The sequence below is a fragment of the Pipra filicauda genome, unplaced genomic scaffold, assembly GCF_003945595.2.
Source record: "Pipra filicauda isolate LSUMZ 115617 unplaced genomic scaffold, ASM394559v2 scaffold177_size2800117_pilon, whole genome shotgun sequence".
NCBI lineage: Eukaryota > Metazoa > Chordata > Aves > Passeriformes > Pipridae > Pipra > Pipra filicauda.
This window is the reverse complement of record NW_024104284.1, coordinates 2,332,622-2,347,967: the sequence shown is the minus strand read 5'-3', so window position 1 is coordinate 2,347,967 and position 15,346 is coordinate 2,332,622. Positions and strand designations below refer to the sequence as shown.

Sequence of the window (15,346 nt, the reverse complement as noted above, 5' to 3'; positions counted from 1 at the left end):
ATTTACAGCTCCTCTCCAAGATAACATGGCAAACCCCAAAGAGAAAACTCCAATGTGTCTGGTAAATGAGTTAGCCCGTTTCAATAGAATTCAACCCCAGTATAAGCTTCTGAATGAAAGAGGGCCTGCTCATGCCAAGGTAAGGTCACAGTTCCAGGTGATGAGCCATACCTTAAATGCTGAACAGATAATGTCATGGTTTGGACAAGTGTGCTTGTCACACCCGGCTACACTTCTAGTGTAAGGAGTTTCTTATGGTTCTTTTTGTTTTGGTTTGGGTTTTTTTACACTTTCAGGAAGTATGCCTGTATTTCTGTTTAAGTCCTGTAGATCATTTTGTACCTTACTTTGACTTCCATCTTTGAGTTTCTATTTGTTGGTGTTTATAAAGACCTTGTGAAAGTCTTTTCGGGGTATCACCGCCCTTTCTTAATCTTTATGGAGCATTTACTTTTTAGGCTGGATGAATCTTGCTCCCCAGTCAGCATGCCTTTGGTAACTAGCTACTAGAAACAAACTACCACTTGTTTCATGGTAGTGCAGATGATGACAAAGGTAGTTTGTGACATGCTTATTGACACAGTTCTGTGTCTATAAAGTTGTTACTCAATCTTTGGATCTTGCGTTATATAGCACAAACTTTATTATTATGCAACTTTAAGACATATGGTGATGTTAAGACTCCTAATATGGTTATAGTATTAAAGTTTCCGGTGAACTGACAGCAAATTCTGGTCAGTTCTCATATCAATTTGAATATCCAACTTAATAAGTACAAATTAGGTTGCTTTCAGGTGATGAGGAACACAGAGGAATATTCTCATGACATAAAATTTCCTAATATAATTTTGAATTTCCTCCCTGGGTAGGAGCAAACTGGGGGAAGAGAAAAATCCTGAAAAACTCCAAGAAAGACGCTGGCATAATTAGTAGCTGCTATTTACCTAGTATTTCTAGAGTGGCAAAAGACAGTGGGGTCACGCTGCAGATTAGTAACAGTTTCAGCTCATCATGGGCTAGCTCTCTGCCATTGCCCCTTGTTTCTGAGTTGCATATTGTGTTGTCAGTGAGTGCAGAGTTGATGCAAATCACTGACCTGGTCTGGCTGGCATTCCCGAATCTGTTATGCTGGGGGAAATGATGTCAGCAGGTGTGAGGCCACTGAGAATCAGAAAACTTTTAGGATCCTGCGTTTTAAATGGAAATTTAAGTGCTCTTTCTCTTCCTGGAGACGTTTGGCACCACAGGGTACTTTGGTTTGTTGGTTTTAGGTTGTGGCACGTTAAATCTGTTGGGCTTTGTGTAATTTTTTACTATTGTGTTGTATATTTATTTTTTGTGAAATAAGAAGTGCTTTGGTTGTACCAAAAGGTGTGGGTTTGGCTGTTTACATTTCTCAGCAGTAAAGAAATTTAAGTTATATTACATTCATGTTATACTTAAAATTTTATGAGGACAAGAAATAGTTCACATGTGAGGCGGGAGGCCTCTTCTCCCAGGCAGCTGGTGACAGGACAGGAGGACATAGCTTCAAGCTGTGCCAGGGGAGGTTCAAGTTGGACATAATGAAGAATTTTTTTCACTGAGAGAGTGGTTAAGCATTGGAATGGGCTGCCCAGGGAAGTGGTGGATTCACCATCCCCAGAAGTTTTCAAGAAACAACTGGACACAGCACTTAGTGCTATGGTTTAGTTGGTATGATAATGTTCAGTCAAAGAGTGGACTTGATGGTCTAAGAGGTCTTTTCCAACTTTAATGATTTTATATTTGTTACTACTTTTAGAGGAACTAATATAATTTAAATTACTTGAGTCTGCATTAGCTGCATTTTTGAAAGCCAGATTTTCAAAGGATTTCTTAATTTTTCAGTTTACCACATTATTTTTAGTTGCACTCATAGTGGTCAAAAAAATGCAGATATGTGCTCTGTAGACTCAGAAGAATATTGTCTGATTTTGGTCTCTGCAGCAAGAGACAAAAGAGCAAAGGTGATGATAAGATTATGCAGACTTTGACCTATGAAAAGCAGAAAATTTAATATGACTATTAGCAGCTTAATATAATGTCTTGCTAGTATATGATGATATACCTGACTGAATATGTGAAACAGAGCTGAATTGGTCCTGGAAAGCATGACCTGGAGGATGTAATGCTGCTGCTGCTCTTTGCCATTTAAGGAGCTTCTCACATTGTTTTCCTCCTACACAAACTCTGTTCCTGTCCACTAGTGGTTTTCACAGTTTTCTGAGACACGCTCTACAAGACAGCTGTCTGTGTTGTGACCACAAATGCTAGTAAATTTTTATATCCTTTTTTCTAGTTGTCTCTGGAAAGTAAGTTTTGACAATTGGTGTGAAATGGGAAACTAGAAACAGTGGAGTTGGGAGAGAAGTGGCATGTAGTGACAGTGCAATTAGGGTTTCTAGGAGTCTGCCCTCCAGGTGGATTCTTCATCATAAGAAAAATCAGAAAGTCTTTTTTAGCATAAATGTTTTTGAATATGTTAGTCAGATTACTCATGTCTTCTGTCCTTCTATGTCAGTGTTATTTCAGGACACAAATCTAAAAGAAACAGTGGCAAAAGAAAGTGGATGGTGGTGCAGAGAAGAGGGAAAGGGGTAAGGGATGTAGCGCTTCAAAAGGCTGGGAAAGAGGAGAGAGTTTTACATAGAAGAAGTGAGGAGGAAAGAATTGCCAGAGCTAAGAGAGACTGACCTTGCAAACACAGCAGAGTGAAAACAAGCACAACCATGGTGGCCTTTGCATTTCTGCTTTCTAGACATGAGATACATTAGGTTTGGTGTAAGGAGTAGAAAATTCCTCAGAAAACTGGTGAGAAATGTCTCTCAGTCAATAGCAGAAGTGTTAGCTCTGGTCTTGCAGGATTTGAGAGTTTTCATTGGCTGCTCCAGAGTTTGGGTTTAGGCAGTTTTATTCCTATAATTAAAGGATGAAACCTACAACTATATGTGGGTTTTTGCAGGAGTTTTTTTGACAGATGGTCTAAGTGAGAAGGTTAGAGTTGACTGCAGAAGTTTATTGAATAAGCCCTTTATTATCTCGAATTCCTGTTTTTTGCTCTAAGCGCTAAGAGGAGAGTTATTAATCATATTTTCATTTAAATTTGAGATTATTCTCCTCCTATAAAAATACGACACTGGTACTTTCCTGAAAAATATAAAATACGTAAACTCCAGATCCAGAAATCAAGTTTCAGTTCTTTTAGTAATAAGGATGTATGTTTGTAGGTAATTTATATAATTATGGGTATTTAGCTCTAATACCCAGTTTAGCTTTCAAGTGGGGGTAGATTTGGCAGATTGCAAAATTAAGAGACTATTTTTCTCTTTCTCCTTGTCTGTGAGGAAATTGTCATGACTGCTGTGGAAAAAAGGACAAGGCAGTAGGAACTGTGGTACAGGGACTGGCACTATTCTTCTGAAAATTACAGTAGCCAAACCTGTAATTAAGACACAAATATGTGTTTATAGCATTCAGTTTGAATGTGCATAGGGCTAAGGTGGAAGGCACATACATACTTGTGTTCAAATGCTTGTTTATAAGTACATGCTAAATGAAAATATATGCAATGACGCATGTAAAGGCTGCTCACCATGTCCATCTCTAAGTACCTGGTCCTGGATCTAGCAAGTTTAAATAATTAAAAAATCATAGAGCTGTCAAAATGAAAATTTTACTTTATATCCTGCTCATACTAATATGTAGCTTTTTTTATGTTGCCTCAAGTAAGTTGGTCTGTTTTCTGAGGTGGTTGTATCTTAGTTTACTGTGTTTATCTGACTATTAAGTTCTGTCTTATATCTAGGGAATTTATATGGCAAATATATTGAGTTCTTAGCCTTTCTCCTCTTGTTCTTAGATGTTCAAATTTAGACAAAACATGTATGTATAGTATAGAAGACAGATTCTATTTAATATCTTAAATATGCATTGAATTTTATCTGCACAATTTGCACAGCATAGGTACTATTTGAAATAATCCTCTATCCCAGATTTTGAAATACATGTTTTTTATCTGTTAGTCTATATCTGAACTCTTGATGTTTCCGGTTCCTGTCCTCACTATTGATTTTACATTAAGAACTGCAGTTCCATTAAAAAAGATAATATTTATTTTCTTTGTTACTCTTATTTTTTTGAATGTATTTGAGTTATGACTCTTGCCCTAACAATATGCATTATTTTTAGAAATCAGGTCGTGTGAGAAATTCTTTCACTGTATAACGCTATTTGGCCCAAATTTTCTGCTACCTTGAGGAGTGTGCAATCATTTATACCCATTCATAATTATTACAAAATTACTTTTTTTTTCCTCAGTGGCATGTATAGTACCTATTTTCTACAGGTAAAGTGACAAAACACCTTCAAATGTATGAAAAAATGTGCTCTAAGCTGACCTGTATATAGTCTTCCAAGAGCAGAGGATGAGTTATTATTATTTGGTTTAAATATTATTTTGTTCTTTGATAGCTGACATTAGCGTTATGCTATTTAACTTTGTAATTTGAAAGGCCAAATGTTGCCCACTGATAGGGTCTCACTGATCTTTGGAAGAATCAGATGCATTATCTGGGAGTTGAATCCAATGAAAAGAGAGCACGGTTTCTCTTGAGCCCTGGAAGTTTTTATACAGGTTGGTCTAATCCACATTGATAATCTTGCCAGTGTTTACCTGTTCTTTGTCTTTGAAGATGTTCACAGTGCAGCTGACTCTTGGAGAACAGACATGGGAAGCTGAAGGAAGCAGTATTAAAAAGGCCCAACATGCTGCTGCTAGCAAAGCACTGAATGAAACTACCCTTCCCAAACCAACGCCTAGACCACCCAAAAATAATGTAAACAATAATCCAGGTATGACAATTTCCTCTGTGTGTTAAATCTTGTTAAAGTATTGGGATATTATACCACTAATAAGTAATTTTAACAATGTATTTAAATTTGGAGGATGAGAATCAACATTGCCATCTTAGAGGTATGATAGGATTATGCAGAATTTCTAGTGAGTTTTCATAGGAGAATTTTTAATGTGCATGCCTAAAATAGTTGAACTGTAGGGAGTATATTATTTAGATAATGCTCAGATGTATACGAAGCGATTGTGTATGATCAACAGTAAACAGAAAACGAGACTGAATTGTCTGTTATCACCATAGTAAAACATATTTCCCAAGGAGTTATTTTAGCTAATTTTCCAATGAAATTGGAAATTTTATCCAGTCCAATCCTGTAAAGTTGCATCTGTGGTGTAAACAAAAGGCTGGGATTTGGCATGAGAACGTTGACAGGTATTTTCCTGCATTGTGAGTTTTCCTTCATAGCAACCTGTTCTTTCAAAAAGCTCACAGATGGCATTAGAAACTGTTTCAATAATAGAAAGAATATATACTGGTTGAGTTGTTACCTGTGAGTTGCCTTCAATGCATATAAAACCTTTCTAGGTACACATCTCATCTACATACTCAGTATCTGTTCTGTCTTGTTTGATAAAATAAATCAAAAATATTAATAACTTTTATTTCAGACTAATAGAAAGCAAATGGTGAGGGGAAAAACGTCATATTTCCTTTTTTGTTTGTTTGTTTTTTACACTCCTTTCCCCTCTGCTTTTTCCTCTACTCCCTTCTTCCCTTTTTATTTCCCTTTGCCCTTCCCCCCATTTTAAAAACAGTTTTCTTCAATCGCTTTCTTAAAGTTGAGTAATTTTGCAGTTAATCTTCTCCATGATGGAAAAAAAAGTAGGAGTAAGTTTCCTTTAGAACTTGTGAGTATTATCCTGAGTATTAGCTATGAAGGATTGTTTTAGAGTGATGTGGTAGTATTCTCTTGCTCCTTTGGAGATTAGTACACTGTTTCTTCAGGCCCAAGACAGTGGTTTTGCCCTGTGTCCTTCACAATCACTGTGACTTCAGCTGTTTAGAAAGCAGGAGGCTCAGACCTCTATGAAAAGGGATCCTGAGTTTGATTCTTGACATTGCAGAGTATTATTCATCTTCTTTTAGCTTTGAGCATATTCTTAAAGGGAAAATCTGATAAGAAGAGAAATAGGCTTTAAGAGAATTCATTAAAAAATTGTGTCATTTAGCACTGTAGTTTTGCTCCAAGAAAGGTACATTGTATATGCACAGCTATCTTCTCATCAGAATGACATTTTGCATTTTTATTATGCAGTTGAATTTATAGTAATTTCTTGCTTTGGAAAATATAAGAATTGTTGTTGATAGAAGTTTTTGAATAAGTATTGCATAAACATTTTCATCATTTGGCATATAAAGCCTCAATGGCAGACTGGAAAATTAGTCATAACTGTTTTAAGGGTAGATTTATTTGAATCCCTTATGAAAATATTTTCAGAAATATTAACTCCTTTTTGTTGGAATGCACGTTTAGCTCATTTAGGATTTTTTTACAACAGTGCAAGTGGGGATTACTGTAGCTGAACTTTGTATTAAAAAAAAAAAAAAGAAAAAAGTAGTAGAAGTAGAGTGTAGCTTTTTATTTGATATTTTTGAAACGATGCAGTGGGCGAGTACTGGCTGCCTTCTATTTTTGTATTCTGTCACCAGTAGATGGCTGTAGTTGCACTGATTTCCAGTAGCTGTGTTTCAGTCTGTTAGATCATTCCTATTAGATTTTTAGTTTTTAGGTGTAGTTTTAAGTTTTCAAGTCTTGCAAATAACACGTTTTTTCTAACTTGTAAGATTCCTGAATGACTGCATTTTACATTGTGCTTGTTTCAATGACTCTTTGCCCTATTTGTGGTTTTATTTAATGATATTCAGCAGAAAGAGACATTATCCTTTTATTTTTATAATTCTTTCAGAAAGTGTCATAATGTATTATAAGTACTTTGGAAAAGTGAATAATCAGCTTGGTTGTTACACTGACTTTCTCATTCATATGTAAAGATTAATCCACCTGAACTGCATAGAGAATGCACTGAGTTGTATAATTGTTCTTTTTTGTTGCTTGTGATTGAATTGGGATCTATATTCCCATCTTTTAGGGAAATTGAAATGTCTTTTTTGTTACTTCTTTTTAATTAAGAGTAAAAAAATATAATGTAGCTATCGCTTTGCAGATTATCTCAGTCCTGCTCTTGAGTTTTTCAATATTTCTGGTTTAAGTGCCTTACTTAAATTGTTTGGTTTTTGCAGGCAGTATAACTCCAACTGTGGAGCTGAATGGTCTGGCGATGAAAAGAGGAGAGCCTGCCATCTACAGGCCATTGGATCCAAAGCCAATTCCCAATTACAGAGCAAATTATAATTTCCGGGGCATGTACAATCAGAGGTTTGTACTTTTTCTATTATTTGATTTTTTTTTTTAATCTGTATCATAATGTTCTAAATATTCATGAACTTTTAGGTTATTTCAGAGTGAAAATAAATTAAGATTTTGCTGAGGAGGGTCTCTGCAGTCTTATTTAGAAACATACATAATCATCTCCTAAAAGAAGATGGGTGCCCTAAGTTTGTCACAAGGAATAAAGACATGTAAAGCCCAGTGCTTTTATTTGTTTAATGTGCATACCGGAGTTATGTTCTACAGCCATGACAGTGAGAAGACAGAGCACTTTGCTTTCCTTTGCAGCGGTGTCACGTGATTAGAATTTGTATCATTGAAAATGAAGCACTCTTTTCTTACAAATTGGATATAAAATTGGAAGAGCTGCATTTTGAAAATTGGCTTGAAACTGTTCTCAGGTTTCTGGGTTTTTTGACTGCTCTTCTTGATCTCATTTCCTTCGTCCTCACTGTTTGATTAGGAAAAATCCTGTATTTCGCAGTTTAGAAACGCATAATCAGAGCTATGTTTAATTTGCATCTGAAGAACTTCTTTCTCTGAGATAGGTTTTTTTGCCATTTTTCTTTACTTATCCACAGAAGAACTGTATTGGATGAGGTGTTTTGGAGCTCCAAAAGTGAGACCAAGTATGATCTGTAAAATAAGAGAAAGCGAAACAATACAAATCAGAACGTTCTAATCACATTTAATCTGTGAAGAATGGTGCCTTTCTTATAAAACTTTGCTTAATGAATTTCCTGTTCATTTTTATGCATCTCATAATTATCAAAAAGAATGAGATTGTAAACTCTGATTTGGTTTGGTTCAAAATTACTCTTTTATTAGAAATTGAATCTACAGCAATCTTTAAAAATTAAGGAGTTTAAAATGAAAAAGCAGCATTTCAGATTTGGCTAAGGAAAATATTTCAGTTGACTTAATTCTATTTTGCTTTTCCCCAGATTTTTAAATCATGACAACTTGATTAGTGTAGGGTTTTAACATTTCATTCTGGGTTGTTTTGTTTGTTGTTGTTTTTTTTCTTTTTTCTTTTGTTTTTTTTTGGTTGTTGGTGGGTTTTTTTGTTTAGTTAGTTGGTTGTGGTTTTTTTTTATAGCAGCAATACCTAGAACTGTATTATTCTGGAATATATAATAACCAGGAAGAATAATATAACCTGGAAGAAAGCCCTTTCATTACTCTACAGAACACTGCTTGATAATTGTATCACTTGTGTTATATTTCTAGTCACTGCTGGCTTGAGTCTCTGCTTACATATGTCATGGTTTAAAAAACTAATTATGGTTCTTGAAATGAGTTTTGTTAATATTTAGAAATCATTTATTTGAATTGCTTTTATAGTGAGATTAGTTTGACTAACAGATATAAATGCTAGACTGGAAAAAATGCAAGCTAGTTAAAGGCATAAAACGGTGAATTCTGGAATTTGAACCTAGTTATGGAAAGATATTTGTGGAAGTAGAGCCTCAAAACACTCAGTAGTTACTAACTCTTAATATTTTATTTCTTTTCATAGAAAATTACTAGTACGTCTATTTCAATCTATAAGTTTGCTTCTTTGGAAACTTTGTTTCATGAGAGGTGTGTTTCCGTGTTAGAGTAAAATGATACATGAACTTTATTTTTCTGGTTGCAATAGGTAGCCAAGGGCCTTAGATTTTTCTGATCACAAAAAAAAACCAGGCTCGGTAGGACAGAAGGCCAGAAACTGCTTGCCTGCCTGCTTCATTGTGCTTATTTGAGTGCAGTTGCCCATGCAGGATGGCTAATAATACTGTCTAGTAAATTGATACATAACAAAAACTAAGTAGTAAATAATGGGATATACCTGTCTGTCTGCATAAACACATGCCCCCCGTGCATACACCAGCTCACACACAAGTACCAGAGTAAAGAGGAAACAGAATGATGCCCTATAGTGATGTTTGGGAACTCCTGTGCTGGAAATAATTGTTCTGCGTCTTGTTTTGGATTGGGAGGTTCTTGGCCATTATGATCACAGTAAGAAAGGCAGTTAAATACTGTAAGGCATCCTTTAAAATGACATTTATTAGAGCTGCCAGTATAAGAAGGGAATAGTGCAGATACTCTTCCAGCCCTTCAGATGCTGAGAGCCCTGAGTGGTGTGGATCAAACAGGACTGTGTCCCACGTGCAGCATGCCATGCAGACCTCAGCCACAGCAGAGATTCTTCCCTTCCTGGTCATTTGGACTCTTAAAGGATTTTCTTACAAGGAGACAACCCTGTCAGGAATAGTCAGGAACGATGGTCACATGAGAACTTCCCACTGTGCTGTTAGATAAAGGCAAGACCATGCAGATGGTACTGAGGGGGAGCTGCCCAGGGGCCCATGTCTTGCCACAAGTCTGTCCTGTGGCTGAGGGGTTTGTGCAGCACAGCCCCGTCCTGTCCCATGAGCCATGCTGGGCATGGGCCCTGCCAACTCAGCACAGCCCATGCGGCTCAGCGTGGGTCACTGTCTCCTCCATGGGCAGGATCCTGCACCTCTTCCAGTCAGGATCACTGTGCACCTACTCACCCTCACCAGAGGGAAGTCTGGAGGCAGATTCTGGATCTGTGACAAGAGTGAGTGAAGTTCCAAATAGGAAGCACATGCTGTAGCACTGTATTATGTTCATGTGGTATAACATGCTATATTTATTTTCCTCTATTGCCATGTTGTATTTAGCATTAGTTTGCAGATTTTTGGAAGTTGGGTAGTAGAATAGAAGTCTTGTTGGAATCCCCAAGTAAATGCAGACTATGTAGACTGTTGAAAACAAGATTTGAAAATTAATGTAGGTAATATGCTGTACGAAGTATTTTTCATTTTTGTCAGTTTCTGACTGTAGATTATTTTCTGTTATTAAAACAGATACAAAATATGTTAAGTAAGTGAGAAGCTTAGTCTGTTATAATTTGTCTGAATTCCTTTAACTGATATCTGTTTAAAAAAAATGTGCTTTTGAAATAGGTGAAGATACACATTAAGATTAGGAGATTACATTAGGGAAACTTCTGTTCTGGCAAGACGAGTGGCTTGAGGGAAAAATAAAAAGTATTAAGTTCATTCCAGGGCCTATCTTTAGACCAGTTAAATCTAGTGTTTCAAGTGGCACAAAAGATCCTTTTCAGTATCTCATGGAAATGTGATCTGAGAACTGCTATTTGTATGCAAAATTGACGGCTAGATTCCATGTCAGGCTAAGATGATTTATGTTGAAGTGGCGGTGATTCCTCCTCCTTCATTTGTCCGTAGCCTTTGTGTCCTTGCATATTTCCTGGGTCCAGCACTGGAAGGTGAGCTGCTTGGAAATGAATCACTTTTTTGGGGGGAGAGGAAAGGAAAAGTTACTCCTAGACTGACAACTGTACTTAGATACCTTCTCACCTAGTCGCACAAGAGCTTGTGCCCTCACCAGAGAGGGGGCATATCTGTTTGGAGGTTAAGGGCAGCTTAGGTTGATCTAAGCATGTGAAGGACTACACTCTCACATGCAGTGGAGCATATTTATATGGACAGTGTGTACAGAGGATGTTAAAGCAGGTTTACGTACAAACATGCAAAGATCCATTTGCAAGATCTGCAGCTGATGGCATAAATTTATACTGAAGGTGAAAATTACATTCACAGAAGAAAGGAAACCAAACAAGTAAGAGGGGAAAAAAGGAAAAGGGGGAAAGTTTTGCCAGTGACCATCTTGGAAAGCAAGTGGTGAAATGTCCCAAATGAGCATCCTTCTCTAGGTGTTCTTTGCAATGCAGCAAGTATTCCCCCTAACACTTTCCCATAGTAGTTCTGTGGTTTTCATCAGGACATGCTCAAACTACCTGTTGCTTACAGTGCTGATAGTGCTGCATGAGAGCAGGTGTTGAATGCTAGCCGCTTATAGAGCTTTGTGCATGTGTGTTATTGGGCACTGTAATGTACATCAAAAGCTACTGCTAAGGGATAGGAAGAGGGCAGAGAAGGGCTGCAGTACAGTATAGATACAATGCTGTTGACGTATTGGTGTTTGCAGTAAAAGGGGCTTGAGAATAACAGCATAGGGAGAACTGAACTGCAAGGGAAAGGTGCAGCTACGGAAATTCTGGAAAACAGTGCCCAGGCAGCTTAGGTGAAGTGTTACAGGACTACGAGTGGAAGGCAGGCTACAGAATTGCAAATACAAAACTCAGCAAGGCAGAAAGACACTTCAGACAGTGTGTTACACCAGGGTAAGGTGTTAGCCTTGTGAGTCTCTTTGTGTGCTCAGTTAGGAAGTGCAGGGCGAGTCAGCTCCCTTCTTGGGGGTGGCTAAGTAGATAAAATACAGTCCATCTAGGAACTGGAGGAGGTGTGGATATTTTAACCTGACTCTTCACTCGAGCTACTGAATGCAGTACTTGCTAGCTTGTTAACAGCATTGGGTCATTGCCATTACACTGCATCTTGTCGCAGGCTGATAAAGTCTGTGTGCTGCTGAGCTGAATCATGTGAACTTACCAGCTTAGGTCCCTCGTAGTTTTGGTATCTGTATGCTGCAGTTCATTTCACTGTGTAGATAAGAACTTCAAATTTTTATCATCTCACTCTGATGAGACACCTTGGGAGTCCTCTCTGGATTTTCTTTATTGAAGTAAAATCCATGCAACCTTGGTAAGAGGAAGTTTGATGGCCTCTGGTAAGGCAGAAATTTAAAAAAAGCTGTCAACCCTGAATCCAGCCATATTAGACAACTTCTTATTTAACAAAGGTTTCTATATTCCTAGAGGAGATTATAATAGAGGAAAACACTGCTTAGGTTCTCAAAATTTACCAGTTACATACTACTGATTTAAAGCCTCACAGGTTGGAGTTTCAAGCAGTTTTGCAACAGAGGTACAAAGGAACCTTTCAGTTCAAACACTGTATGTTACAGGAAAGCTAAAAATGGTGAATGTTGCATTTTGCATGGCTTCTTTTATCTAAGAGCTTTACAGGCTGACTCTGGGGAGGGAGGTGCTGACGCTTTCAGGGACAGTTTGCTAACCAATTTAGCTTGCGTGTTTGTCAGCACACCATTTGGCACGATTCAGTAGAACTGGCACGCTACTTGAAGAGGCCAAGCTTTGAAACGGCAGGTCAGGTTTGAGAAATATTGGCAGAGCTGAGGACAAAACATGTGCATACTCTCATATCTGTAACCAGTGCTAGAACCCGTACTCCCTTGCATCTCTGGCTTAAACACAGTTGGCTTAAACCATGTAAAAGAAAAATTAAAACCTTGGCTGTTTAAATTAGAGCAATTAAACAATAAAATAAGGTATTGATTCTGACTACAGGGTCATCTAGCTTGCCTTGTTACCATTGAATTCTGGTTTGTTTTATTTTAAGTTATTTTTTCCTTTGGTCAGAATTGAAGAGAGTTATTCCTGAAGTTTAATTGTCCTGCAGTATTTTCAATTATAGAATGTCTGTAAGTGACAAAACAAATTATATCTTACAGGCTTACCTAAATTAAGTGTTTTCAGCCAAGAAATAAAGCCACTACAAACTGAACAGCAGCTTTTGATGTTTTAGTATGGAAAGCAGTGTTAAAGAGATCATAAAACTCAACCCTTGTGTTTTGGGAAAATTCAGAAGTTATTTTCTTATTGTATAAAATTCCTTAAAATGTGTCTTACCACAATCTAGAGAGCTTGAAAAACCTTTATTAAAAAAAAAAAGCTTTCAAAATTAAAAACAGTTGTGAAATATAGGAACAAAGGAAATACAAAACAATGACAAGCTAAAGAACGGAAATAAAGTAATTAAAGCAGTTTCTTGCTTGGTTTTGAGGAATTTGGATGGTGTGATAGTTCTGCCAGCATGTCACGCAAAGTGATGGTGTCCCTAGGATAAACTACAGCTTCTGTGCACTTGGACAGTTTCTGCTGCACTGAGCATTCATCTTAGTCTTGTTGTTTCTCCCTGAATATACGTTGTATGCTACAGGTGAAGGAGAAGACTGTCCCCTTTCTCCTTAGTGCATTGGGGAGAGTGCATAGACGGTTCCTCCTTTTCTTTCTCTTCACAGCCCTGTCATTCCAGGCACATTTTGTTTTGATGTTAATGAATGATCTTTGCAAGTCCAAACTCAGAACCAAAAAGCAGCAGCATATTCCTGCCTCTTCTGGAGCCACCTATGCTGCCTGGCCAGTAAGCACAGGGCATCACCCTACCTGGGCATGTAGTTCCTACTTACTGTGTAGGCAGCTCACCTGCTGGGTACTCAGTTGCTGCTTAAACTTAGTTGCTCCTGGAATTATCAGCCCTGTGGACCTACCTGAATACTGAACAATGGCTTTAAAAATGAGGGATAGTGAAAGAAAGTTTGAGGGCTGGTCTTTGGCCAAATATATCTGCAACTGCTAGCTTCCTAGTGGACCAACATGTTATCCAATCTAATGATCAAAGGGAGAGTAGACTCTGTGATTATTGGATAAATTACTGAAATTGTCAGATCATATTAATAAAAGATTGTATGGTGAAAGAATGGAATAAAATGAAAAGCTTGTTTCTTCTATGAATGCTGAGTTAAAGATTTAATATGCGCATTAAAGGGAAAAAGATTTGAGGAAAGTATTACTTGACGTGAGTGCAAAGCAATGTGCTCTAAATCCTCACCCAACCTCATTTGTTTCACAAAAGTTACATAGTCCTATGAGGGGCAAAAAAGCAAAATCTATCCGGAAGAACAGCTGTAGAAGCCAAATTTTGAAGTGAGTGGGTTGCACTGCAGGAGACAATGTAAAAATCTGTTGAGATTGTCATCTCCAAAAGTACACCTGCAGTTAAACAACCCAGTTATCTAATTTACAGGAAGAGAATGAAGTCTGAAATTTTTCTGACCTTTAGATGTTCTTCTGCACCCTATTTACCTTCTAGCGGAAGACCTTCCTCTACATGGAGAGCTTCATCCGTTTGAGGCACAAATAGCCCAGCACATAATGTAAAGGGTAGTTGAATCTGAAAGATTTTGATTTAGTATTGATTAGATCGGCCAGTAGCCTGGAAAATGTAAAGTTCAGATTACTCCATGGAGACTTTTCATGACTCTAGGCACATGATTAGCCTATTATCTGTTGCTGAATTCCAGTTATTGAGGCTTTCTGTTGGGGCTTGCTGCAAGAGAGGAGGATTTTATGCACAGCTGTGTACAAAGCAGATTTTTTTCCCAAGCATATATACTGTGGCAGATGTGAGGACACTAAGTTGCCTAAACATAGGCCTCTAGTGCCACTTGAGACTTTGTAGGGTGTTTGAGACATTCACATGGGACCAGTGGATTTGGCAGAAGACCTAGAGGAGACCTTTACTAGAGTGGCAGCTGAAGGTCGGGCAAGATACCCTAGAGCATTTCAAATGGCCCTGCATAGCTAAGTTCACGCAATTGAAGGAATCCCTAAACCCGATGTTCAGTCATCATACCATTTCACTTAATCCACCAGGACTCCAGCTATTCGTGGGAAGCTTGTCCGTTTCATGGATCAGTCCTGTGTCACATCATGTGGCTGTTTTAGGTGCCCGATTCTATCTGAAATGGTAGTGTGCTTGTGTTTAGGCAGTTAGGTGCGGTTCTTTACAATGCAAGTGGAATTCAGATCCAAACTCGGATGCCTTTCAAATAGTCTCTGCCTGCTCATTAGAAACTCAGTCTCCCATTATAACCATTATAACTAATCAGGGCGATCACTAGTCTAGAATGATGTTTATCATGCCTTAAACTAGGTTGTCTACATTTCATATGGATCTCTCCAGAGCTTCACTTTAATAGCAACTTGGTTTCTACACATTAACCAAATACCTAAATTTGGGCATCTGAATCTAGAGCTAAATCCTACACTGAGAAATAATCCTAAGATTTGCAGTAATTTTGTGTACTATAGTGGGAGTCATTTGACTATCACAGTGGAAGGACTGAAAAAACATAAAAATCTCTCCCCAGAGAGAAGAAGGCAAGAAAAGTATCAGAAGAACAAACTCTTTAGGGACATATCTGGGTAATAACAGTTTTA

The 15,346-nt window shown here is 37.7% G+C and overlaps 1 protein-coding gene across 4 annotated transcripts in view; it reads left to right on the top strand.

Annotated features, from left to right (window-relative positions):
* STAU2 (staufen double-stranded RNA binding protein 2) overlaps positions 1-15,346 on the top strand; it is a 171,721-nt gene that overhangs the window by 19,898 nt on the left and 136,477 nt on the right. For all 4 annotated transcript variants that reach the window (XM_039379843.1, XM_039379845.1, XM_039379844.1 and 1 more), the window contains exons 3-5: positions 9-139; positions 4,713-4,872; positions 7,176-7,311. In XM_039379843.1, the coding sequence (XP_039235777.1) occupies positions 9-139; positions 4,713-4,872; positions 7,176-7,311 (427 nt within the window). The remainder of the gene's footprint in view (positions 1-8; positions 140-4,712; positions 4,873-7,175; positions 7,312-15,346) is intronic.